The sequence below is a fragment of the Aythya ferina genome, assembly GCF_964211825.1.
Source record: "Aythya ferina genome assembly, chromosome: 1".
Classification (NCBI taxonomy): domain Eukaryota; kingdom Metazoa; phylum Chordata; class Aves; order Anseriformes; family Anatidae; genus Aythya; species Aythya ferina.
Window position 1 is genome coordinate 70,987,688 of NC_140296.1, and position 26,676 is coordinate 71,014,363.

The 26,676-nt window shown below is 40.8% G+C and overlaps 2 protein-coding genes across 14 annotated transcripts in view; one reads left to right on the forward strand and one right to left on the reverse strand.

Annotated features, from left to right (window-relative positions):
• The window catches only part of LOC311429945 (cohesin subunit SA-2-like), a 64,063-nt gene extending 51,973 nt beyond the window's left edge, over window positions 1-12,090 (forward strand). The window contains exons 27-32 of one of the 2 annotated variants that reach the window (XM_084506209.1): window positions 829-983; window positions 1,084-1,212; window positions 4,633-4,823; window positions 5,828-5,996; window positions 7,016-7,106; window positions 8,811-12,090. In XM_084506209.1, the coding sequence (XP_084362335.1) occupies window positions 829-983; window positions 1,084-1,212; window positions 4,633-4,823; window positions 5,828-5,996; window positions 7,016-7,106; window positions 8,811-8,819 (744 nt within the window). In that variant the 3' untranslated portion in view covers window positions 8,820-12,090. The remainder of the gene's footprint in view (window positions 1-828; window positions 984-1,083; window positions 1,213-4,632; window positions 4,824-5,827; window positions 5,997-7,015; window positions 7,107-8,810) is intronic. The other variant, XM_084506210.1, reaches the window with a different exon arrangement.
• Window positions 10,993-26,676, reverse strand: part of PPP2R3B (protein phosphatase 2 regulatory subunit B''beta) — a 49,636-nt gene continuing 33,952 nt past the window's right edge. For 8 of the 12 annotated variants that reach the window (XM_084506221.1, XM_084506215.1, XM_084506222.1 and 5 more), the window contains 8 exons: window positions 24,358-24,444; window positions 23,786-23,942; window positions 21,645-21,693; window positions 20,523-20,612; window positions 19,637-19,812; window positions 15,942-16,060; window positions 15,751-15,857; window positions 10,993-12,177 (listed from right to left, as the gene is read on the reverse strand). In XM_084506221.1, coding sequence (XP_084362347.1) covers window positions 12,033-12,177; window positions 15,751-15,857; window positions 15,942-16,060; window positions 19,637-19,812; window positions 20,523-20,612; window positions 21,645-21,693; window positions 23,786-23,942; window positions 24,358-24,444 — 930 coding nt within the window. In that variant the 3' untranslated portion in view covers window positions 10,993-12,032. The remainder of the gene's footprint in view (window positions 12,178-15,750; window positions 15,858-15,941; window positions 16,061-19,636; window positions 19,813-20,522; window positions 20,613-21,644; window positions 21,694-23,785; window positions 23,943-24,357; window positions 24,445-26,676) is intronic. The other 4 variants (XM_084506213.1, XM_084506212.1, XM_084506220.1 and 1 more) reach the window with 2 other exon arrangements.

Below are 26,676 nucleotides of genomic sequence, written 5' to 3' on the forward strand. Positions count from 1 at the left end.
TTTGAAGGGTTTTGCAGCTGCTGACTGATGAGGCCAGTCAGCTATTTTAGCAGCTGCTTCTGCCAGCTCTGCCCATGGCCAGAGCTGCTTCTAGCTCGAGTTGAGTCGTGCTGTAAGCCCCAGAGCAGGCTCCTCCCAGGGGGTACTGATACATGAGCTTTGCTTATTTCACACCCATTGCCAGGGGCTTAGATCTGCGAACCAGCCCCTGAAATCTGAGCTTAGACCAGGCTAAGCAGCATTTGGCTACATGTATTCTGCTGACATAGTCAGCACTTTGTGTTTGTGTATCACATAGACAACAGGCCCTTTCTGGTCTTGGCTTGACCTTGAAAGTTAACAGGTTGAAGCTACCTCCATGTTCTGTTAGGAAAAAAATCCCGAAACGTAGTAATTGGTTTTGAGACTTGCTTTTAACCCAGTCTCACTCTCAGAAATTGGGCTGTCCTGCTGCCAGACCTGTGTGCTATATCTGCATTCTGATACCCTGAAAACCTCTCAGGCATATTACTTCTCTTGGGCTTGATTCAGAAGACTCAACAACAGATGGGGCCCTCACCTTCAGGAATTGATTCTCTTTGTATGCATGTCTTTTTTTTTTTTTTCTTTTTTATTTTACTTTTCAGTTCGTGCATGTCTGTTAAGCACTTGTCTTTTGTGTCAGTTCCTAGTGCTTGTTGTGTGCTTTTGAAGAACATGACTTAACTACTCTTTTGTAAGGCTTCTATCTTTTAAGCTGTTACTGGGCGCACGTGTCTCTCTGTCCTCCTGAAGCTTTGTTTGCCTGTAGGGTTCCATGTGGTTGCTTATCTTGGACTTCTTTTGCAGCTGTTTCAGACGTGTGCAGAAAGCCAAGACAGCAGTACTGGTGTGGACTTGGCATCTGCTTCCTTCACAAACATGAAAGAACTGGCTCGTCGGTTTTCGCTAACGTTTGGCTGGGACCAGGTGAAATCTAGAGAATCTGTAGCCATGATACACAAGTATGTGCCACGTACAATGCCCATGGTCATTGCTTTTGTTAGCTGTCTGTTTTATTACTTAATTCTCTCTCTTTTTGTTTGTTTTGTTTTGTTTCAATAGGGAAGGGATCGAATTTGCCTTTCAAGGAGCTACTGGAACAGACGGAAAGAGCTTTCCTCCTAACTTAAGCTTTCTGTTAATCATCAGTGAATTTTCCTATAAGCTGCTAAAGCCTGACAAAAAAATAGTGTAAGTTAAATTCTTCCACATTTTCATGCGTGGGTTGTATTTTGTATATCTCTGTACATGGGACACTTGACCTGCAGTGCTGGAGAAGTCGCTCAAAGGCTTTTTAGAGACCTTTTGAAATCAATCTGCCCCTGAAGCTCTTGGTTTTAGAGACACTTGTTGAATTTTATCATAGTATTTACTTACATGTGCAGTACCCTTTCTACACCTTTTTCTAGAATGGTTGTGACTTTATGTGGCAATTAGTGTAAGGGAAAGACAATGCGAACTTTGTGGCAGAGATTTGCAACTTGACTGGCTAGTGGAGTGGGAGGAATGCTTTTCTGAAGAGAAAAGTAAAACACAAAAGATTGAGGAGGATGTAGTGCCTAGATAATTATTTTGTAACAATCTAATTCCACAGGGTCAGGACTGAGCCATTTGATCATTGTCTTTATTTCCCTGGTCAGTAGTGTGTATTTTGGATATCTGTACTTCAGTCCTCTTCTTTACAAGACACTGCAAAAGTTATTTCAAAATATATAACAAGTATTTCCATTTTCCTGAGAGCACATTTGAAGACATGGGAAAGTTAGATGAGACATGAAGACACATCTGCCTTTTGGAATTCCTTAGCAAATTACTGCAATACCTGTCAAGAAAGGTTCTGCTTTGGAGAAGCAATGAAACAAAAGAAAAACTCATCTTGCTGAGCCCTGTGTCACTTGTTTGGTCCTGTGTCACTTTGTCTGAAATTGGAGGTTAATCTCCATGGGGACTGTCAACCATTTTTTATATAACATAGGTCAAGATTGGTAAAATGTCTAATTCTTTGCTGCTTTACATGACAAATAAAGTTTATTAATGATTGCCAGTTACCCACACAACATGCTTTTAAAAAATAAATTAAAACCTAAAATGCAAAATAGGAAAGAAAAATATCTGACATACACCGGTCACAGCCCTGGTAAATCTAGGGTGGATAATCGACAGGAAGTGATAACTTCCCTTTTTGTTTGTGCATTCTTCTTGGAGAGAATCTTTGAGATCTATGACTAGATTTTTGTCATAGATTTTGTATGTACTGGTTTTGTACAGTTCCTGTACATCTGTGTCCATGTTGTCAGGATTTTGAAGTTCTCTTATTACCCGTGTGGTGATACTTGTGCAATAAGTAGATGTCTGTTAATTCATCCTTGAAAAAAAATGTAATTTCATGTACCTTCAAGGAGTATTTTTTCAATTAAACAAGAGAAAAAAAATCATAATTGAAGTAGGCAGATATAAAGTTATATCCGGATTATTCTTTCCTGTGGTTCTATTTAACTTCTTGACTGGTGGATATATTCCAGAAGTATATCCCTAATTGTAATCTATACATTCAGGTAGGTTTAGACATTGAAAACTTTTGTGGGAAACAGAGAACCTAGTAGGGAATGCTCCTTGAGTTTGCTGCCTCAGACCCACCCACTGCTGCTGGGGACAAATGGGAAACAATAAAATTCACAAGGGGGGAAATTGGAATTTTATCCACAACGACTTTCAGACAATGTTTCTAGAGTAACGGTTTCTATTCTGGGAGGCTTAAAACGCCTTGCAGGGGCAGGAGATTATATTTCCTCCTAGAAATATTTAGGTTTAGCTGTATCATAAATTACTGGGTGGAATGCTTTGGGTCAACATGAACTTTCAGAAATAAACATCTGGTTATTTTCATTTTTATTATTAATCATGGGATTGATGTCCAGGTCTGTATATTCACATATGTGAATGTACCTATAACAGATGAGATACAGAATATGGGCATTTGATAGAAAGGAGTATATTTCAACGCCATCAAAGTATATGGATTTTAACCTTCTCTGCCTGTAATTGCCCAGGCTGTAGCAGTAAAATACCTGACGTGTCAACTGCTCTGTGCCACAAAATGCACACAAGAAATGGATTATTGAATAACAAGCAGTACGAAGAGCTTGACTCCTGAATAAGTAGGAGTCTTTCCATTGACATGGACAGCAGTTGGATTAGGTCCTAAAAGAGTAGTTACAATACGTGCTTGTTTGAAACCAACAAATCCCATTACTGGGGTTTCGCCATTCCCAAGGCGCTCAGGGTGTACGACTCTAATTGAGTCGTGCTTACCCTAACCACCTCCCAGCAATGATTTTCCTTCTTTCCTTCTTTCCTTCTTTCCTTCTTTCCTTCTTTCCTTCTTTCCTTCTTTCCTTCTTTCCTTCTTTCCTTCTTTCCTTCTTTCCTTCTTTCCTTCTTTCCTTCTTTCCTTCTTTCCTTCTTTCCTTCTTTCCTTCTTTCCTTCTTTCCTTCTTTCCTTCTTTCCTTCTTTCCTTCTTTCCTTCTTTCCTTCTTTTTTTTTGCAAAGCAAATGAAATGTCTGATATTTTCCAGGCCACTCTCTTAATCAAAGAAAAAATAATATACTGTACAGGCTGGTGTTAAAACTGTCACTTTTGGTTTTGCTAAGGTAGGGTCTGTTTTAACAAGATGGGGCTTGATTCTGAAGTGATGAGCTGTAGCTGAAATGTAGTGAATACCCACTTTCTAATCCTGAGTCAGGCTGTGATTTTGTTTTCTTATTGTTGTGATGTAGGAATGGATCAGAAAAACTGTGTCGGAAATATCCTATTTTTCAAAAATGTTTGAAGGGGACCTCTTTGCTCCAGAAGGTCTGGTAGCCTGGTGATTAAGTTATTCACCTGAGACTTAGGGGGGTACAACGTCAAGTCTGTGAATCGAATCAAGCAGAACAGGGATTTGAAGCAATGCTTCCTGCGTCCTGTGCATTGTCACAACTGCAGAGCTGTTAACTGCTTTTTTCAGACACTCAAAAACTTATTGTGAACCTGCGAGGATCGGATTGGGGCTGATATGATATTCCAGAGAAGTGTTTTTATTGCTTGTTCATTTAAAAAAAAAAATAAATATTGACAAAACAGGCACTTGCGGTGCAAATACCCTGCTTCCTGACCTGCTGTGCTATTGAATCACGAGAAGTGTCTGTCACCTGGGATCTCCTTTTCGCGGCAGTCCAAGAGGCAGGAAAGGGCCCCCAGGAAAAGTGGCATGCCCTCAGAGTTCTGCTCCGTTCAAGCTGCCCCTGGCAGCAGCAATGGGCAGTGACTTCCTACGTGGGGACTTCTTTTTAGAGACTGGTGTAATTCTGTAATTCCTGTGAACCAAACGTCGCCTCTAATGCTGAAATTCAAGCACTCTCTTAGCTTTGAAGGCATTTGCATTTTAACTATTCCCATATTTCAGAGATGTCAGACAAGAGAAAAAGGGTGTCTTTTCTTTTCACTGCATTGACAGTTCTGCCTGCACCTTTGGACAATAAAGGCAAAATGCCTTTCTAGCAAAACCTTCCCTTGATGTTGACGGGAAGGATACTGAGTTTTTTTTATGCTTGCTTTTGTTTTTCTCCAGGTATGCTTACTTACAGAGGTACGCAGTCGAGCCGCTGCCTTACAGCCGAGACGAATGGCAGCCGTTGATCTGGTACAAAAACTCCTTACTGGCCAACGAAGATGAGGAGAGCTCTGTCCTCGGCAGCTTAGGGGAGTGGTCCCAAGTGGGCACCTCTAAGGCATCTTCTTGCAAAAGGAAATTGTCGAATGGTATGGGAATGGGGCTGCTGGGAATCAGCTGTGCTGGCTTTGTCCCAGCGAAAATGCGCGTCGTGCTTTGCGTTAGCGGTGCCGCAGTGTGTTGGACCTCGTGGCCTCTCCAGTTGGAAACATGGTGTTTGCCTTCAGCTTTATTGCCAAACGTTTTTAGCTGTTGTTAAAGGTCTCTTCGTTACTCAGTTGGAGGAAGATTGGTCTGGAGACCTTGTGTGAGCCAAATTCAGATGATCTTGAATTAAGCTCTGCCATTTGTCTGTGCCACTGGGGCTTGGCTCGGTGCTTTCAGCTGTTACGTTAAGGGCGTTGTTGATTTGGGCCCTGTGGGTGATTGAGAAAGGGGCGATATTCCCAGAAACTGGTTCGTGTCTTCAGCCCAGGTAGTCTGGGACAAATCATTCTCTGGGTTCTTTCTATCTGTTGAGGTTTCAGGGGGTCTAGCCTTCTAAATTGGAATCATATTCCTAACTTAGTGAGTTACGTGGGCTGCTCGCATGGACTTCCAATCTGTAAAGACATGGTGGGGATTAGTTATATGTAGTAAAGCCACAATGAAAGCAGTTGCCAGTAAAACTCCTAAGTGCTATGGACATGTGCAGGTCTATGGGGAGGAAAGGGAATTTCTCCCAAAGACCTTCAGTTTCTCTCTCATTCTTTCTCAGAATTTCTCTTGTTAGTGCTCTGCCTTCCAAAACCTTGTCCTTTTGTGTCCAAGTGGCCCTCGTCTAGTGAGGGTGACACAGAGTCAGCAGTGCTGGTAGCACGAAAGGACTGGGGCTAAGATCGTAAGCCTACATTGCAAAAATGATCGGGGCAAATTAAATTGTTTTTCTTTTGTGTGCCTTTTAGTTGCACCTTTCAATAAATGGCTGCTTTGCCCCAAATCTCTCCTTGAGCTTGGCTTCCGCTGCTCCCCTGCAGCAGGGACGCTGCTGTTGGAAATGCCCAGCCTCTGAGGGCGAGGTTGAAGAACGGGGTCTGTTCGCTGTCTCCTACAGGGTCTTTGCCTGAAGCCAGCCCTGCTGAAGCAGCAAGCCAAGATCCAGCCTTACAGCCTGCTTCCCAGCTCGCCTCCGCAGCAGGGAAGAGCAGAAAGAGGCTGAAATCTCGAGAGACGAACTCACAGGAGCACGTGCCACTCCCTTGTCCCGGCGGGCTGCAGCAAAGGTACTGGCGAGATGTCTTAGAAGCTCTTTCACGTGTCCCAGTGCTGGGAGCTGGGGTCTCTTGACCCACCTCTGCTTCTGCTTTTTGTAGTCCTGCCATGGGCAAAGCGCAGTGTTGTGCGAGCCGTGTCCCAAGGACAGGCTGTGTTCTTCATTTCCTCGGGCTGATAGCTGCATTTGCTGCCTTGCCCTCATCGTTCCCCACTGCCACGGAGCTTCCAGTACTTCTTGGGCAAATACCGAGCGTGTGGGGAAACAGACAAGGCGGGAGGAGTTCCCTGTCCCACTTCTCTTGTCTCTGGTCCTGATCAGAGGCCTGTGCTGTCAGCTGTTCCCTGGCTGTGTGGTGCAGCCCAACACTGGGTGTTTTCTGCACCTCTGGAAATGAAAGAGAGAATTCTTGTCTCTGCAGATCCGTTGTTAACTGCTGTGTTGCTGGTGGCTTTCTTTTAAAGAGCTGCGTGTCTACGTGCAGCGTGCACACACATGGGAGTGGAACCCACCAGAACTGGATGTAAGAGAGGTGTTGCAGAAGTAGCAAGCCTTCAGTCTACTTCTGAGCTGTGTAAAGAGCTCAGAGTGCTCAGCTGGGATAATGTCCTGCAATGCAATTCATTTATTGAGCTGGTGGGTTCCACTTCCCATGTTGGCAGGGTAAAAGCTGACACACAAATCCCAGAAGGAGGACACATGCTTTTTCAGGTTTTGGGACACCTGTTGAATGGACCTGGTGAATACTAGTAAAATAGAACAACAAAAAAAAAGAAACATAGGAGATTGTAGGTCCAGCCAGTTTAAATGAAGATATTGTTTCTGATCTGCCTTTTTCAGACATTCCTCAGAGCACCACCTATGTCATACCTAGGCAATACTGAGCCAGAAGCTTTGGGCTACCTCCTGTGGGTGCCTCAGCAACAGATTATGATGCATGCACCACTCTGCCTTAATAAAACCTGCGCAACGTATGACTTCCCTCATAAAGTTTCTCAAGACTTAGCTTTTTTTTTTTTTTTTTTTCAGCGAAGGTGAGATTGAGACAGATGTCTCGATGAAGCGACAAGCGGGAGATAAAAGTGAAGATGCCGATGTTGATGTGATTGATGCAGACCAGGTAATTTCGGATTGGGTTTTCCAGCTCTGTGGACAGCTGTACTTGGGGTGGGTGAACGTGAGTTCAGAACCTCGTGAGTACCCACCTGGCTGTCGTGCTCATTTTGTGGCCCCTTTTAGGCTGAGGAAAGAAGTTCTCTCCTCTTCCCTTTCCAGCTGTGTCTGAGGTCTCCTTCTTCAGGTCGTTTATTTGCGTGCCATACGGCAATTGGTAGCGTAGCTTCTGGACACCCTTAGGTATGTTGGAGACCAGCTAGGACGCGTTACGAGGAAGATCCAGTTTCCTTTTCCCATACTGCGAAGCTCCTTAATTAGGAACCCTCTGCAGCTGCTTCATGTTACTGACACATTGCAGGGATGGCATTGCTGCGTGGCCTGGAGGGAATGTCTGCCTCAGAGGAGGTGTGTGCGTTGTGCTCCCAGCCATTGATCGCTGTGGCTGGAGCGTCCCTTGGCTTTTGTCCTTCTCCATTCGAGGCTGTTGGGGGATTAAATTGTCCTCAGGCCAAGTAGGGATTCAAAGGGAAGCACCTGAGCGTTGTGGGCTCGGGGTGACAGACGGCGCAGCCCCGTGTTATTCTTGAGGGCACCTCTGGGGTCAGGTAGGAGTGTGGCCACGCTGCAGCTGCCTGCCTGGGTCTGAGCGCAGGCGGGTAACGGATCCTAGCAGCAGGGAAGGGCTCGTGGCCCTGGGGCAGCCGAGTGCCAAGGGCTCAACCAGGCTGCTGCACACCACGGGCCTCGCAGCACTGCCTTTCCTTCCTCCCAGGGTTTGCTCTGTCAGCCATTGCAAGGGCCTGAGTGTTTCTGTTGTTTTTTTTTTTGTATTTCCTCCTGCTCTCTGAACTTGTAATGTGTTACAAACCCAGGGTTTTACTTTTGCTTGAGGACTAGAAGGAAAGAAAGGACTTCTGTGTTTTCTGCCAGTTGTATGCCTGTTAAAATGTAAAATACTGGTTTAGGCAATGGGCTTGGAGCAGCTCCTATTGAAGATCGATAATAAAATAATGTAAATCAGCAGACCAAGGTTGAAATTTTACAGAAAATGGACAGCTTCTAACTGGTGTATGTGGCCTTTCCCTGTCGTTCATTTTCCGGGCTCCATGTGGTGTAGAAATACCTCTTCCCTTTTGTGGCAGCCAGCGTGCTTTCTGAGAGCCACCTACGGCCGCCTTGCTGAGTGGTTAGAGGCTGCACAGAACCATGGAATGGCTTGGGTTGGAAGGGGCCTTACAGAGCATCTAACTCCAACCCCCGGCCATGGGCAGGGACACCTCCCGCCAGACCAGGCTGCCCAGGACCTGGGCTCGAACACCTCCAGGGACAGAGCTCACCACCAGGGCCTCACAGTGAAGAATTTCTTCCTTATATCTAATCTAAATCTCCCCTCTTTTCGTTTAAAGCCACTATCCCTCATCCTCTCACTATCTGCCTGAGCAAAAAGCCCCTCTCCATCTTTTTTATGAGACCCTGTAAGTACTGAAAAGCTGCAGTGAGGTCACCCCAGAGCCTTTTCTTCTCCAGGCTGAACAGCCCCAACGCTCTCAGCCTGTCTTCCTAGGAAAGGTGCTCCAGCGCCTTGGTTGTCTTCATGGCCCTTTAGCCTGATATTCAGACATCTCTGCCCTGACACCTTACAAGCTGCTCCTCTGTGATGTTTCCTTGATAATATGAGCCTGACTAATGTGTCTTTTGTCTGGTCTAGAAGAGTTAAGGTGACAATGAGGGGATAAATGGAAGTGAAGAACACGCTACTACTGCTTTCTGCCAATTGCTGAAGTGAACAGTGCGGTTGTGACGGCATCAACCAAGGCAGCAGGAGATGCACAGCAGCTCAAGGCAAGTCTCCCCCTGTAGGCATCCACCCAGTACCAGCTCCTAGCACCGTGGGCGATTTCTCCACTCTGCTGCTCATCAGTATCACTGCTTTGGCTGGTGGCGTGCTTCTGAGGTGTGGGAGCGGCAACTATCATTATTGCTGCACTTCATCCTGGACTTCAGTGCCCTCGTGGATAAATTCCCACCCCAAGGATCGCAGGCAGGGTACTGACAAACACTCAGTGACTCTGTGAACTGGATGAGACAGAGACGAGGGTGCTCAGCTCAGAGCAGCGCCCTGCTGGGTGTGAGAGGCCCGAGAGGGCGATGCGCTCGTGCCCTCGCACCCCGTCACAGCGCAAGGAGCCTGGCCCGGCTGTGGACAGGGCCCTGCTGGGTGCCGGATGGCGAGGGACGCGGCAGGGCTGCTCGCTTCCTGCCTGTAAGGTGCAAATCGTGGCTCACAGCGTCTGAAAGCATTTCTGAACGCCAGCGCTCACAGAAACAGGGCTGGTTGCCGTTGGGGATCAGGACACAGTCTCAGAAGACTTGCAGCAACAACACAACAGTGGACCAGTTGACTCAGTATTTTCCTCTGGAATAAATCCGTCATGCACAGCAAGCACGTAGTAGTTACTGGGGATATGAAAAGCTTGAAAAGACAATGTAAATAGACTGTAAATACAGCCCTTCAGAAGCAGTCTTTCCATGACAGGTTTGGAAACGTTCTTCACTCGAGTGCTTTGTTACTGCTCCATGGAATTGTACACTGCATTAATCCTAAAAGCTTTTTTAAAATTTTAATCTATGTATATATTTTGGATCATGACTGTAAAATAAACTGTATAACCGTTGCTGTCCATTAGTACAGAAGGTGCATGCGACAGTCCCACAGTGACTGGAGAAAGCCCAGCGGTGCTGCTGGCCTCTGGTTGGCCCTGTTATTAAATGCAGCGGGAGCGCAGCTCCCAGGAACGTGACTGCAAGCTGTGATCACTGCTGAGGCAGCGGGTGTGTGTTTCAGATTGAGCAGTGATGTTCCCCTCATCCCCCTGCAGTGTGGATCTCAGCCTGGCCCCTCACAGTAGGCAGCGTGCAGCTGCACCAAGAACACAGGTCTAGGACCGCAGGCACAAATGCTCTCAAGCTTTTGGGAAAAACCATTAGGGATGGGAACTACGCTTCAGGGGAAGGTACAGTAATCATCCTTCAAGGAAGAAGACTTCTACAGCAACACACTCATTTGCTCCATTAAACCTCTGCACATCCTCTAGGAAAAAAGAGCCTTGGATATCAAATGTATAGTGAAATCTCTTCACTCCTGCTCTCAATTAAAACACAAAGCATCAATCATGGCTACAGGTTCTACCATTCACCATGGCTCTGCTCTGTTTAATGAATTGTGATGAGAAAAGTTTTGGCTGCTCATCTACAGCTGTTTCTGAGAAGCCAGCTCCCAGCTGAAGGGTTTGGGTAGGGAAGATTAGGATGCCACAACCTCCCTGATGCTCAGGCTCATCAGCCAGAAAGCCAGTTTGGCATCTTTCTAACAGCACATTTGGCGAATAGAGCTTAATAAATGCTCTGTGTAGAGCTTAAAAGAAATGCTCTGTGTATCTTCAGTGTTTGCAAATGTAAGAAAAACATGGAAGTAGTGAAAGGTGTCTGCATAACACTTAGAGAAATTTGACATTCATACATTCCTATTAAAGGTGGCATAATGGACCACAACATTATTTCTTCAAATAATATTCTAAGGATTTTAATTACTTTAATTTTTTTGGGTGAGGCTGTGAGTGATGAGCTCCATTACTGAAAGGTCCACAGGTTTGTAAGTTTGTAAGTCTCAGTAGAAGGCCATGCGATGAGCTGAGGGCACAGACTGCTCCGTACCTCCTCCAGCTGTGTAGCATCACTGCCATGTGGATGGGGAAAAACCTGCTAGAACTCATCTGCTTTGAATATGCAGCTTGGTGTAATTATCTAACCAGACTGCATACATATGGAACCCATAGCTTAAGTGGTTCTTTCAGAACTTAATTGGATGTAGTACATAACAATTAGAGCTGTTAAATTACATGTATGAAAATCTTTATTTCAAAATACAAACATGATTTTTAAACATTTTAAACAGATCTACACTGCAAACAAAATAACTTACATCTTTTTGTACATTTTTTTCAACAAAATCTGTTTAACAGTAAGAGTGAGGCAACAATTTCAAGCTGCTGTGACACTATGAATATCCATGGAATGTGTCAATAGCAAACAACTGAAGGGGAGGACAGACAAAAGCACTGAATGCCCACAACAAATTAGTGCACATCACTGATCAAGTAACATTTATACAAAGGATTTAAAAAAATTGGTTCCTTCTACAAGAAATAACACACTCGTTTTGGATCAAGTATGGACACTAAAACAGACTGCACTATTTAATAGTATTTTTATAATGAACGTCAGTGAAAACACTGAAGTTTAAAGGCCAAGCAAAGTTAAAGTTGGGGCAAACAAGGACTATACAGAGAAGAGAAGCAACTTGTTTCGGCATTAGTCTTCCTTATGCACCAATATGCTCAGCTTGTCCAATAAAACTGCGTCTGTAAGTAAGAGCTGGGTCACACGCTCGGTCACGTCTCCGACAAGGCACAAGAACCCTAGCGCTGTCTGTGAGCACATAAGCATTGCCGGCCAGGTAGAAGTCGTCTCCTTACCTCCCTTAGCAAGGCAGGAATGCCTCTCTACATAAGGGACGGAGACTGTCAGTGCACCACTCCTCAACTTAGAGAGAATTACACCAGTTCTCTTAAAAAAACAGTAGATTACTCTTCTCTAAAGTCAAATATTGTTATTCTTCCAAGAAGGAATTATGCAACATCTGTAAATAAATATTTTAATCAATTTTAAAAACTATAGACTATTGAATAAATACAAAAGTTTCATCATCCCATACAAATGCATTTCTTTTAAAAGGTAGTCTAGTGATTAAATATTTTTTTAAGCACAAAACTAAGCTGACTTCCTGGAAACAAACCCCACTGAAATGTGTAGTGTGTAGCAGACCTGCTGCAGACTGTCCCTTCTCTTCTGCAAGTGTCGACCGCAACAGCTACTCAAAGTCCTCTTCATAGTCATATTCATCCAAGTCTACATCAGCCAGGTGTGAAGGCATTTCAAAAAACGGTCTTTTTTCCATTTGATACTTCAGGACGTTGGCCTTCTGATGGTCTACAGGATTCAGTTCAGCTTCGTACCTACAAATGAGCAAAAAAAAAAAAAAGTTTAGATACATTGGGAAGTGCCCAAATGTCCCAGCACTAACAAGGCACCTGCAGGAAGAACATCACTTCCAGTGTTTCATATTTTCAGGAAATAAACAATCACATGCACCACAGTTTCTGCAAAAATTAGTTCAATTTGAGCTGGTTTACCAACAAGTTCTGCATGTGACAGAAGAGTGAAATACACACAGCTATACTGAAAACAAAATGCTCTAGTACATAATGCTGTAGTGGACTACTCTTCAGTTAGACGCTGTCAGATGCAAGATTTATGCATCTGACAGAAATCCTGTTTTTTTTTTTTTTTTTTCTCCAAGAAAGCAGAAATTAAGCTGGGTTAGGAAAAACAACATTCCTGCAGTAGATGCAATAAAACAAAGAACACCAAAAGCATTAATAAAATGGGTATGAACACAAGGAAGTGATAGCAACCGTGTATTTAAAGCAGAGGCTAGAAAGCAATTTGTTTAGTGAGAAATTACTGATAATCACCTGCTGAACATGAAAATGAACAGATGGATAATGAAATGTTTAGCTAAAGTCAGTGACAGCTGATATTGAAAAAGGATCTGCTTTGGCATTGCCTAGATGGAAGCAATCAGAGTCACAGAATGGTTTGGGTTGGAAGAGACCTTAAAGCCCACCCAGTTCCAGCCCCCTGCCATGGGCAGGGACACCTCCCACTAGACCAGGTTGCCCAAAGCCCCATCCAGCCTGGCCTTGAACACCTCCAGGGATGGGGCAGCCACAGCTTCTCTGGGCAGCCTGTGCCAGCGCCTCACCACCCTCTGAGTAAAGAATTTCTTCCTAGTATTTAATTAAACCTGCCCTCTTTTAGTTTAAAACCATTCCCCCTTGTTCTGTTCCACTCCCTGACAAAGTCCATCCCCATCTTTCCTGTAGGTACTGGAAGGCAGCTGTGAGGTTTCCCTGGAGCCTTTGCTTACCCAGGCTGAACAACCCCAACTCTCTCTGCCTGTCTTTGTAGGAGAGGCGCTCCAGCCCTCTGATATGTGGCCCTCCTCAGGACTCATTCTAATACTTGCATGTCCTTCTTCTGCTAGGAAAAACAGAGCTGAACACAGCACTCCAGGTGGGGCCTGATAAGAGCAGAGTAGAAGGGGAGAGTCACCTCCCTCATCCTGCTGTCCAAACTTCTTTTGATGCAGCCCAGCACATGGCTGGTTTTCTGGGCTGCGAGTGCAGATTGCCAGCTCATGTTGAGCTTCTTGTCAGCCAACACCCCCAGGTCCTTCTCGTCACAGAGCTGCTCTCCATCCGTTCTCCGCCCACCCTGAATTTGTGCTTGGGATTGCCCTGGCCCTGACGCAAAACTATATTCTATTCTTAGAGCAACACACTGATTTTCCTGAAGGAGTGTATTAACACGGTGAAGGTAAACATCTCCCTCCTCCCCTCAAGTTTTAGGGTTATTAGGATTCTGTTTTACAGAAGTTCTACACTGTCTGAAGTTCCACAAGTCTGTAATACTTGACTGTATAAACCTCTAAAGGCAACAGTGCCTATGCCGTGGAGAAAATCTTCATGGAAATACCTGAAAAGGTAAGTGTCCAAGAGCTGTTAGCAGTCTACTGAAGAGGGAAGTTAAAGGTGAATTTTTAAATATAATCTGGAAGCTTGAAAAACATGTTGCATTTTAGTTAGTTTTGTTCATTTTATGCATAAAGCTATAGAACCATGGTTTCAGATACACCTTGAATAGATTTATGGGAAAGAACAAAAACAATCTGAGGTAAGCATACTTGCAGTGAATTTTGTGGCTTTCATCTTCACTAAGAGCAGCCATCTTTGTCAAAAACATCTGACTTTTGCAACTTTGTGTCTCAGAATAGACAAAATGGGATTACCACTTTGCAACAGCAACAGTGTTTTAAAACAGGAAGGTGGAGAGAGACAACTACCATGACAGAAGTAAACAGACCAGTGGAAAAGAAAAAAGAGTAAAACCACAAGGTTGTAAAATGTTTCAGGAAGTGGTTTTAATTAAGATAAAAGATGTTCAGATTTAAGAGTATTCAAGTCTTTTCTAAAGCTATTCCTGTCTTGAGCCTGGTCTCTCACGCTGACCTGCTGATACACTGATTTACTGCGCTTTATTACGTCCACCAGTAACTTCAAGTTTTGACTCTTGATAGTTCTAACTTGTTAATTTTAGAAGAACATTCTAAAAGGAGGGCCAAAAATCTGAATCCGTCACTGGTTTATAAGAATCCCACTAGTTTTATCAGCTGATTTATCAGAGTAACGCTTCACAGCCAGCAAGACTGCAGAAGCTACTCTTTCTTTTGATGCATCAAATCTAAGCTATTATACTCTGTATTAGTGTCAGACGAGTATCAAAAATGCAAATACACATTCTATACCTACCACAAGCTTAACATAAATTAAGCTTTAGAGATGGAAAGATAAATGCAATGAAGGCTTAATATTGCCTAACTCACAGCAAAACAAAACTTCAGGTTTTTTTTGGCTTGTTAATTCTGTAATATTAATCACTTCTGGGGAGGCTTCGACAAAGAGTTAACAGTGTGATGCCCTCACTGTTGAGGAGACTGGGTGACAATTCTTCCCTCATATGCTTTCTTTTAAGAAGTTTTTTGAATTTAGTTTCTTGAACTTAGTACGTTAAGAAGATTTTGCTTGCATGTTTTACAACCGTAGAATAGTTTGGTTGGAAAGGATCACCTAATTCCAACCCCACTCCCAAGGGCCGGGACACCTTTTAGAACAGTTTCCTAAACATCAAGCCAGTGATTCTCTAAATCCTTGCCAAGAACAACAGACATTTTAAAAATGAATATTGCTGTCTGGCATAGAAGATGATCTTGTTTTTCTGATATAGGGAAAGCAGGAAAACGTGTTTTCTCTAGACACGTCCCTCAACTTAAGGCCTAAAACAAGTTAAAGTTGTACCTTTTTACTTATCTTTTTAAATAATGAAAAGGTGAAAGGCAAATTCAGGATTTTGGAAGCAGAGCTTTAGTGCTTCCACCTGAAAACAAGATTTGAAAACCTGACTCCAAGTACAGCACGATTCCAAGAGGTTCTGGAAGTCGCCTAGCAAATTGAAAGGAGTGATTCTGAAAGAGCAAGAATTTTCATGTTTACTCTCACAGAACAATTAGGAAATACTTTAAGCCAATATAATTTTTAGTTCAGAACTCAGTCTTTCCCCCATAAAACTCCTAATGATGCTCTTCATTGACTCAACAAGCTAGAGAAACTGCATTGTATCATGTTTAGCTGTGAAGCTGTTTAAAATCATCTTTCCGCTGAAAATTTGATGTAGGACCTTTTCTTTGACAAAATTAGTGTGATCACGAACTGTCAAAGAGTATTTCATTCCAGACACTTTCATTCTAGATACAAGGGAGGTTCTAAGGGAGGTTCTTTCTGCCTCACTGAGCACATGGCTAAACACAACCAACAACAATGGTCTACAAAAACAGCATTAACAGTGGCAGTGATTGTGAGGCTCTGAATCAGTAAAAAGGACTTGTGCCAGCTCTCCTGCGATGTTCTTACCCGTCATTCCACTGGTCACTTGCTGCCTCTTCTGCTACCAAGATATCATACTCTTCAGCAGCATACTTCTCCCAGTCAGACAACTCTTGACTTTCACCTTCACCATCCTAAACAATCACATTGCAAGTTATACAAAGCTGCATTAATCATTAAGCACGTAGCTAAAGAGACTTTTACAGCTTCAAACTCACCCGCAACATAGAAAATTGATCTTTCTGTTCATGGTCGAGGTATTTTTCAATGTTGAAAAAAGTATCAAAAAACACATTTGTCAACTTGCATCTCTTTAAATCATGCAGAGTAATTTTTCCTGTAAACAAGATTAAGAGAGAGGATAATTGTAACTCTAAATATCTTTTGCCAAAAACTTTTGAGTAATATTCTTTCTTAAATCATCATCATGCTCAAGATCATTTGCTACTGATGCTCAATGCAATAGCACAGGACTGAAAAGATGAAATACCTACCTAGAAAAGTGTCCTTCAAAACAGACAAAACCTTTAAGTACTTCAGATTTTTTTCTGTGCTTTAGCTATCACCCTAGTGAAGCACTTCCTATTGAAGAAGTCTACCATACCTAGATTTAAAGATCATTTAAGCCAATTGTCCAAGCTTCCTATGAGACAGAAGCCTTCAGAGAGCTAGCCATTCCTTCCTAAGAAGTGTTTGGGTAGCAGGTAGGAATCTCCTCTTTCAGCATCCCTTTGTCTTCCCTGAATGAAGGAGATTCCCCCTTTTTTTTTCCTAAGTTATTCTGCATTATACAAGTGAAGGTAATCCATCTCACTAAGCTCCTTCAACTCCTACTTGAAAAATAATTTCTATTTGGCCCAAAAATTCCAGCATCTATTTTAGACCTGAGCATGTGACTGTGCTTCATACGAGTGAATTTTCAATAAAAGTAATTTGTCTCATTTGTCTAGGCTGACCAGTATTTATTGTTTGAGTGGAACGCAAAGCGTTCAGAAGTATTTTATTTTATAAACCGACCCTTCAAAAGCCCAAAACAATGGATCTGCTAAGTGTTATAAGTATTTGTCATGTTGCTCAGAAATGTTACCTTATTTCAAGGCTGAATATTAAGCTTCTGCAGAAAGACTCAGAAATGCCAGACATACAAGGAAAGACAGATGGCTGTCCTTAAAACCCTCCTTTATTAATTCACCTTATATATGGGCAGTCTTCTGTTGTCAAGGAGTAGCTCACTGCAGATGTTATGGAAGAGCTCAAAAGCCAGACTTACAACAGTGTTTCCTCAGCAGAGCATCCCATCTTTAACAATGTATAACTCAAGGGCATCAGAGGGAAGCAGAGGTCTTTGAATCTGAATCCCATTTGGAAATGGTTGCCACACATCTGCCACCATCTGAGGAGCCCTCATGTATTCTGCCTGGCTTACAGCTGATGCTCCAGAACGACAAATCCCTCACGGCACCTGTGTCGTATCTGTCAGACTGGCACAGATGTCTGGTGTATCGGGTCATCTCAAGTGGCAGCATCTCTCCACAACCAAGCAACTGATTTGAGTCCTAGTTATATAAGCTCCCAATTTAAGTTAGATGCCTATACTTGGTTCACTGATTTGCTCTCCAGTTTCCATTTACTGCAATGGGAGCTTCACTACTGCTCATGCAGACACCCACACTGTCTCTCAAAGACCAACAGGAACAGAACGAAATTGAAATTGCTAGATCTACGTCTGTACAAATTCATGAATTCGGGTTTTGGTACAAAGCATCCTTTAGCAAATTGTATCACAGTGCAGCTACATGTTATATGAAGTTACCTTTTTGTTTCAAATCTACCAACTGAAGTATCAATTGCTGAGGCTGGGTTGTGTTAGAAAAATGGATGAATCCTTTTAGTAATCCATCTTTTTAGCAAAAACTGTGTGACATGGAAAACAATCAGCTCTTTATGAGTAGCTTTTATTTTTGTTGTCCTAAATAACTCTTCTCTTGGTTGAGACCTTTCACAGCCTCCTTTCATCAAGTTCATCATATGGATCAGACACGCCAATCTTGTTTCATTTCAAATGCAGAACTGAGGCACCATCAAAAACATCTGCCTTTCAGAAGCACAACATACAAGACTGGAAGGACACTTTAAGTCTGGAATGTTACTGTAGGCAAGCATATAACAAATGCTTTCTTCAGAGTTTATTTCAACTTCTTTAGTTCTCCCTGACCCCCCTTGCATTACACATGAATGTTGATGTAGGACTCCATTCCACTGATATCTAGGACTAGGCTTCCAGCCAGAACATACTTATTACAACTTTTTCTTTTTACATTTCTAAAGGATGTAAAATGATGATAAATGAGTGTTTTTACTTAGCAAATTCATTTCAACTTGGTTGAAATAATGTGAAGCTTTTATTTCTTTAAAACTAGTTTTGAGCTATTTCAGTTCCTTTGGCATGTGAAATTTACCTCCATAAAAGATAAGTGTCTTTTTTTCAACAGAGCTAAGTTTCCTGTAATTAAATGTTCTTAATACTGGAAAGAAGGTGGGCAATAGGCAAGACTACATATTTTTATACACTAGCCATAATTTTATGAACAGTAAACAGAGCCACCCTTTTACACACTATTGAAGTGATACTTGAAATTCAAGTAGGCAACTCAGTGCTTCATCTACAAAAGTGCGTAAGTGTGAGACACTAGCACAACATATTTGATAGACAAAAGAATAAGCATTCAACAATTTCCTTTTACCACAAAAAACAGACAATAGTATAAGAGTTAGACGTTATCATTCCTATCAAACACTTCAAGTGCAAATATGCAAGTTCTACATTTGTTGCAATGCAGGCTCTGTACAAGAATAGCAATTAGAGCATAAGCCAAGTCCTTTTACACACTGAAGTTCACATTAAAAAGCTTAGCCATAATAAGGATTATTAGTGTTAACTATAAAGGAGTGTTCAGACATTAAATTCAGATGCAGGTTGACCTCAGTTGTCCTGAGTTCAAGAAGTCCCTGAAGACCAATCCACTGCTGATAGAACAGTTTTATCAAACTCAAGACAAATAGCAGAAACAGCAGAGGTAGAGGCCATGAACATGCAGGATGTCACTTTAACACTGCAATAATATGTTTACCAAAGCATTCAAAACACTTATAGTACAGAGCAGCACAGAACAGCAATTAAGAAACAAGTGTCATGCTCCATTATAATTTTTTTTTTTTCCTTTTTCCAGGCATAAAATGTAGGCTGGGTTTTGATCAGCTAAAGATCACGTGTCAAATGCAGGAAAGTAGAATGCAGGCCTATTGAAGGTTCAAATGAATGTAGAAAATGGCCAACAACTATGGATGGTTTAAAATTCAGCTACCTAAGACCATTGTCATGAATTTCACAGAATCACAGAATTTCTAGGTTGGAAGAGACCTCAACATCATCGAGTCCAAGATGATCTTGGACTGATTTCCTAATGGGAGTTTAGGCTTGTAACCTAAAAGAAGTCTGATAATAATGATCTATAGACACAAACACCATTTAGAAATTGCTCTATCTGAAGGAATCTCATTTAACTGAGTTGTGGAATAGGTAAGCAGCAAGTCAGCAGAACAGTCAGGAGCATTTCTTGAGGGCATCACCTCAGGCAGCAGGAAAGATTTTATATGAGACAAATTTGGGCTTGTAGCCATGTTTAAGATTTCACAGAATTTTAAAGCAGTATATTGTGTATTCAATTTTAGTGTGGAAATGAATGCCTGCCTGTCCTTGGAAGACCATTCAATTAATAAACACTAATAGGCTTTAGAGACGACCACCAAATAAAGGTTTATTCTTGGTATAACCAACTGATTGCTCTTAGGGGTAACACTAACTCCTAGCCCAGAGAAGCAGAAGTTAAAGAATGGAAAAGAATTTCATTACCTTCATATTGCGGCTTCACGAGATCCAGCATCTGGCACAAACAGTCTTCAAATGGCAAAGGTTCTATGGCCATGTTATCTAATTTTTGGCACTGCTCTTCATAAAAGTACTCCAATTCATACATAGACAAAACACCATCCCCATCAAGATCCATGCAGCGAAACCAGTATTCAATGCTGAAATTATGTATTTAATAACAAAGAACTGTTCATGCAAACAGTTTTAAGAATTTATGATGCTTGTTTTAAAGGCTATGCTACTTACAGATTTAAAACTTAAGACTACATTCTGTAATACCATAGGAAGTCATTAGACAAGAAACACCTATTGTGATAAAAGCTTCTGGTAGTTGCCCTACCACACAACGTTTGCATTTGAAAACACACTTTAATTGTGAGGGGTAAAAAAAGGAAAGGACTAGAACATATAGCTTTACATAAAAAAAATAATCAAGGGAGCCAATGGAAAATTAAATTGGGCATCAGAACTAAGTTCTTTTTTCAAATTGAACAAGCCAATAATGCAATAAAATCAAGCAATAAGTTTGCGAATGTTCTATAGCTAGTGCTAACTGCATAGCTCCCCAAAGCCACTGGCATCAAGAAACACCTGTGGTTTCCTTTTATATTGTTGTCAATAACAAGCAACATATGAATAATAACATGTAGTTAGCTTGTTAGAAACCACTGAAACAGATCTTTATACCAGCAACAATAGAACAACACTAAAAAATAACAATGATTCAACCAACTGAGCCAGTTTCCCCAGTCAATTTTTATAGTTCAGTCTCTTCTAAAGTTCTATCTGAGCAACAGAAATCTCCCCTTTTTAGGGCTGGAAAACCAATAAAGCCAGTCTATTTCTGCTAAAACAAAATCACTCTTACCTAGTTGGTGTCTTCTTGTCTTCTTCAGATATCAAAAACCAGACAAAGTCAGCATAGCTTATTTTTCCATCTTTTTGTGCTTTTCTACCTCTTGACAGCCGATGTGGGAAAAAATATGGAGAATTTATTTTAAAACAGGTAGGTTTTACTAGAATTAAGGAATATTTTCCCTTGGTGCTATTAACTACATTTATCTCCCAAAAGATGCATTGTTTGATTGTTTGAAGGAAATATGTCAGTGCCTATGGTCACTCAGGATAAGGGAGCTTGTGAGCTCTGTTTCTACTGCAACGGATATTTAAAGAGGAAGGTAGTAGAAGGTGGACAGCACTCTGTCTAGAAGAACCAAAAGTTTTACTTATCTTCCTCAGCTAGAAGTAGTGTTGGAATACAAGTATAAAGATAGAAATGAAAAAAATATTAAGTGTATGTGACAAGAACATAGTTATATCTGTTTCTACTCATACTACAGAACATAGCACCCAAATGTCAGCCTCTCTAGCAAAGAGTCAGGTAGGCAGTTAATAGGCATGTTATATTTCATTCCCCCCAAAATTCCTTTTTTTTGCTGTTATCTTTATGATATCTAGAAAGATACAATGTATGTTTTGTCTTGCCCAAAAAACTCGTGATGGAATGAACTGTAGACATGCCTGCCAATGTCTATACCATTCATTTCAGCTTTTGTTATTTCAGTTTATTGGTAACTTTCTAGCTGCATATATCATATAGATTCATTTTTGTAAACTTGTTATGCAAGTGTTCATTTTATTAGTAGTAGTTAAAAAGCCCAAATCCCTTTGAAAATTCTACAGGTTAGAGGGACAGAAAGACAATGCCAACATTTTTTCCTCCCTCATTCCCATCCCTGCTATGCTATATAATAGCAAACGAGTGTTCATATGGATAAAGAAAGAAGAGTAAAGATTAAAGAGTAAATCCAATCTTGGATTGAGCCAGAGATTCCATGAATACTCTTAAGTTTTAACAACAATATTAAGTACTGAAATTCAATGTTCTGTTTCAAATGAGGTCATTTTATCCTGGGAATAATCACACACAATTTAACCAGCAAGCATATAAGTATTAGATTGGATTTAGATCAGTATACAAAATAATTACCTTGTTACTGCTCCTGAGAAGATCCTCTCTATCATTCTACTTGATATTGCTGTGAAAGAAGGGTTTAAAGTTCTGTCAGTTATGTACAAATTATTTTTGCTTTGTACTGTCTGGTTGAAGAGTTTATTGGAAACCTCACATAATCACACACCTGTAAGAAAGATCAGCTCTAGCACTCATTAATCCCTTTGAGTTCTCTCAGAAAGGACGACTTAACAGTCTCCAGAGCAAAGCTAGAGCCAAACAACCAGCTTTGAATTCAGACTTGATACAGAAATAGTAGCATAACAGAAGTAATGACTGGCTGATTAGTAAAACATCATTTACTAGTTCTAAGACAAGTAAACAATGTTTTCAAGTACCATTAGCTTGTGACCCTGCTTTTGGCAAAGGGCCAAAACAGAATTGCATATTAATGCATAATGAGCATACCTAGTTGATTCTGACATGGGTCTATTTCTGACATGGTTGTGATTCATATTTCTATTTTGAAACAATTCCAGGGATTTTCAGATACATGTCTTAACTGAACACTACCCCTGTACGGGACATGCAGAGCAACTTGAGGAATTTGTGGAAGGCACTCAAAGCAGCATACAACCCTATTCTCATAGAAGCAGAATTACTTCTGATTATTCTAGCTCTCAATTCCTTTTTCAACACTGTAGAAATACTGATAATTCAGCCAAGTGGTTAACCATTCAAACTGGTCATCTGTTTTATATACTTTAGAAGATGCCACCACCACATTATTTCAGTAGGAATATTGGCCCCTACTAACATCTATCCGCAGAACTGTAGGATTGCCAATTTGTTTCAGACATATGCTGCTATCTTCCTATCTAGTTTTGAAACACTGAAGTTGCTCAGTCTTTCCAACAATACCTAAATACTTCAGTACTTTCTTTCCATGCTCTTTCCACATGTTTGATCTAATTTTAAACCAGTGACAAGAAAGGAAGGGATTGATGAATGTAGATTTGATTTTTACACAAAAATAGAAGCTTTTATGACTAAATCCGTGTATCAGGTCCATTTTATGCTCTTATTTAGTCTAGGTCTCATCAGACAGCAACTGTTAAGCTTTAATCAATATTTCTAGGCTTAAAGGATACAAAAACAGTGCAAAATAAACTGCCTGTGGCCTGATATCAGTTCTGCTTGCTTTCTTACACTGTACCTACTAAAGCAACCTCTCAAATGAAAAAAGCTTCCCTTCCTTGGTGTGCTAAAGTATAGACTTCTGCAGGCAAGCTTTCAGAAGCTATCAGAATGCTTTTTGTTCCTTTTTAATGCAGCATCATATTCCTTAGTCACTTAGCATTTAAGTAAGCTTTCTAGTCCTGAAGAGGACAAAGATGACAATAGACACAGCAAACAGAACAAGAAAACACAGCAGTTCCATAAAAGCTACAAGAATATTTAAAATAGGTGCGAGTATACAAGACTATAGGATCTCAAAGTCATTGTATGTTGTGAATGCAGAAGAGGTAAAGCCACTAAATGGTATTAAAACAAAATGTCCTGCAGCTGAGTCAACAAAACCTTAAAATAAGCAAAGCAACAACGTATGTTTGCAAGAATCACAGAATAACAGAATCATTTAGGTTGGAAAAGACCTCTGAGATCATCTGGTCCAACCTTTAACTAGCACTGCCAAGCTGACTGTTAAACCATGTCACTAAGCACTACATCTACACATTTTTTGAAGACCTCTAGGGATAGCAACTCAACTACTTCCCTGGGCAGCCTGTTCCAATATTTCACAACTCCTTCAGTAAAGACAACTCTTTCAGTGAAGAAATTTCTCCTAATATTCAATTTAAACCTCCCCTGGCACAACTTGACGTCATTTCCTCTTGTCTCCCCTTCTCCCCAGTCAAGCCTACAGACTTTCAAACTTATTTCCTTTTCCTCTTCTTCACCACAGTCAGAATTCAAATTGAGGGTTTTCCTCAAATTAGGTATTGCTAGACACAAGATAGCATCAGAAATAACTTGCCCTACTTTATTTCCTGAGTCAGCAGGATCACCTACACCTACAGACTCATGAACGCTGTCCTTTGTGGCTAACCACTTCCTCAGGTGAAAGCTTACAGGTCATTTAACACATGTAAAGAAAGATGCTTCATTTGTCATACCATGATCATTATGTCGAGCTAAATCCTTCCGATCAATATAGAGGTCATGGTCTGTGTCCAGCTCCCAAAATTTGCAATAGATAACGTAGAAATGTTCATATGAGAAGTACTCTGTCAGCTGGTTAATATCAGCTTCCTCTTCCAATAATGCCACATTCTATTATCAGAAGGATAAGTAGAACACATTAAAGAATTTAAGACAGCTACTGAGTGATCTGAGTTCTGATAACCAAACTAATTACTATTACCTAACAATATTTCAATGGATAAGTTTTTATCTTCAGAGACAGGGCACACCATGCAGAATGACAGCAAAGACTTAACAGAAAAGGTTGAAAGCTAATATGTCCATAGAAAAACGAAAACAGATTTCTGCTAATCAAATTTACACATAGACAGGTCTAGATAAAAGATGACATTTAAACATACTCTCCTGTATAAGTGTTAATGCAATTTAGTCCCACTAGTTTTGCAAAAAGAAGAAATGCTTCTTACATTACTCCCTTAAACATTTAGTTAATACAGTTTTTAAACTTGTAGAAACATCTTGCAAAGCTTTAGATATTGTGTACCTGCAAAAAGTTGCTTTTCCTGAGCTCATTACAGGTTATTTTCCCAGACCAGGACCTATTTACTGTATAAAATATTCTCTGTATAACCTGTAAGAAAAAGAAAACGAAGAGGTGATCTTCAGTATGCTACCTAAGCACCCTCCCAAAAATTTGTGATCAAAGATAAGCCTTAGCTACATTACAGGACTCCGTCTTTCCCCAAAACTGAAGGGCTTAGAAGTCTGTTCTTTCCATTACTTGCACTTTGATGCTTCTGTTATGTCATGTCATATTCCCAAGCTACTTCCATCTATATCTAATCTAGGTAACTCTTACTTTGATGCTGCAGTACCCATGCCCCACACAGTGAAGCTGCAGAATATTCACAAGCTATCCAGAATTCATCTGTTGACAATTTCACTGCCTCCCAATCTTCTAACACTTTAGGATATCATCTGATAAACCCATTAATGTATCTCATGGCTTTGGATTTAAAAGACCCATATTTGCTATGAAAATTTTACTTCATAAAAGAAGTGACAAACAAAAAGGGGACATGGATGCCATGACTTCTCAAGTCCACAAATACAACCAACCAACACCTAACAGGAACAATACTTCCTGCAGGTGGACAGACAATGCATCCCTCCCCCCCCATTTCATTCTATTTAAAGTTAGATGGAAAAAACTGACACTACTACTAAAAGTAGCACAAATTATTTCTAACTGAGTAACAAAAAGCTAGCAAGAAATACACTATTTTCTATGGCAAGAGTGATACTGGAACCAGAAGCAAATTCATTCAGTTAAGTATCCAACACTTCTACTTAAATCAGTTTCACTGGTGGATCATTTTGGTAAACTCATGCATTCAGCATAACCTGCTTAGCTTTAATTTACAAACATGAGCCTTTAAAACACAATTTCTTTTAGTTTTTAAGTAAAACATTTTTGAGGTGAATACTGGATTCAACCAGATAAACATTCTAAATAATTCATTCATCAATAATAAAGTAGACCAAAAAAAATTTAAGATATTATCAACCGTAATTGCTTAACTGGAAATGGATTATACCTGCTGATTAGCAATGCACTAAATGTTGCATGCACAGCATTTTACTCACAACAGTAGTTATTAGCCAAGAAAGGCCACATTTTTAGAAATTTCTTCCTCTCCCAATAAAAACCTCTTTCAAACTAAAGACCTTTTCATTACCTCAGGTTTTAATTGAAGCATACCAATAGTTTAAAGACAACAACAATTTTAAAGTACAAACAGAAGAGTTTTGTTCATGATTCTTTAAAATAAAGCTTAAACTGTTGCATACAGTAAGCTCTGCAGCACACACTTTGAAAAAGAACAGCTGGCTCCCTAGATGTAGAAAGGAGAATAGACCAGCCTGCTTCTGAAACTTAATTAGCTCAATTCTAATTGTGAGTTTAGGGAAGGCCCATTTTTGGCTTATACTACAAAGCAATTTTTTCTAAAAAGGTTTTGCCTTAGCTTTGCAACTTAATCCATCTGCATGTCATTATCTCATCTGTTATACATTTAACTGGTCTAAAAATAAAAACAAAATTGAATGTTTGCTGGAGACAACTGGGAACAGGCATAAAAGACAGTTTTCTAAAGTGAATTGAAGCAGAGTACAAGCCAATTGTCAGAGAATTGCCTTCCTTACTAGGCTGCACAACGGTTTGTCATAAGGGAGAGGAAACTGTGGAGACTGCAATTTCAAGAATTCATAGTTAAGATGTACATACAACATACTTGCAGACTAAACGTAGTATCCCATTTGTCAGGACAAGTGTTTGTAATGTAATTCAGCTTTATCTTGAACATGTGCACCTAACCTTACCACTAGGCTGACCAACCAACCGATATCACTGCCTAGCAGACAGAATCAGTTGCTTCCATGGTTGAAGAATACTTAAACACCTGCTGCACTAAATTTATGAAGCGTATGTATGCATACACATGCACACACACACACATATATATATACACACAAACTGCAAAAAAATGCAAAAAAAATGGTTCATTTAACTGCTAACTGGAATTAGCATGAACAGAGATTAAATATTCAACTACAATGCTTACAACACCCTTTAAAGCTTCACGTAGCAAGATTAAGGCCATTCTGAATACAGGTGAATACATAAAATCATAGAATCATAAAGGTTGGAAAAGACCTCCAGGATCACCTGGTCCAAAATGCCTTACTTTATCTTCTAGAAGAGTCACCTATATTAGTAACAGTTTCTAGGACAGAGTTTTAGAAGGCTGTATAGGTCAATTTACCACTAACAGTTACTCCATCCTGAAACAAGACAAGAAAT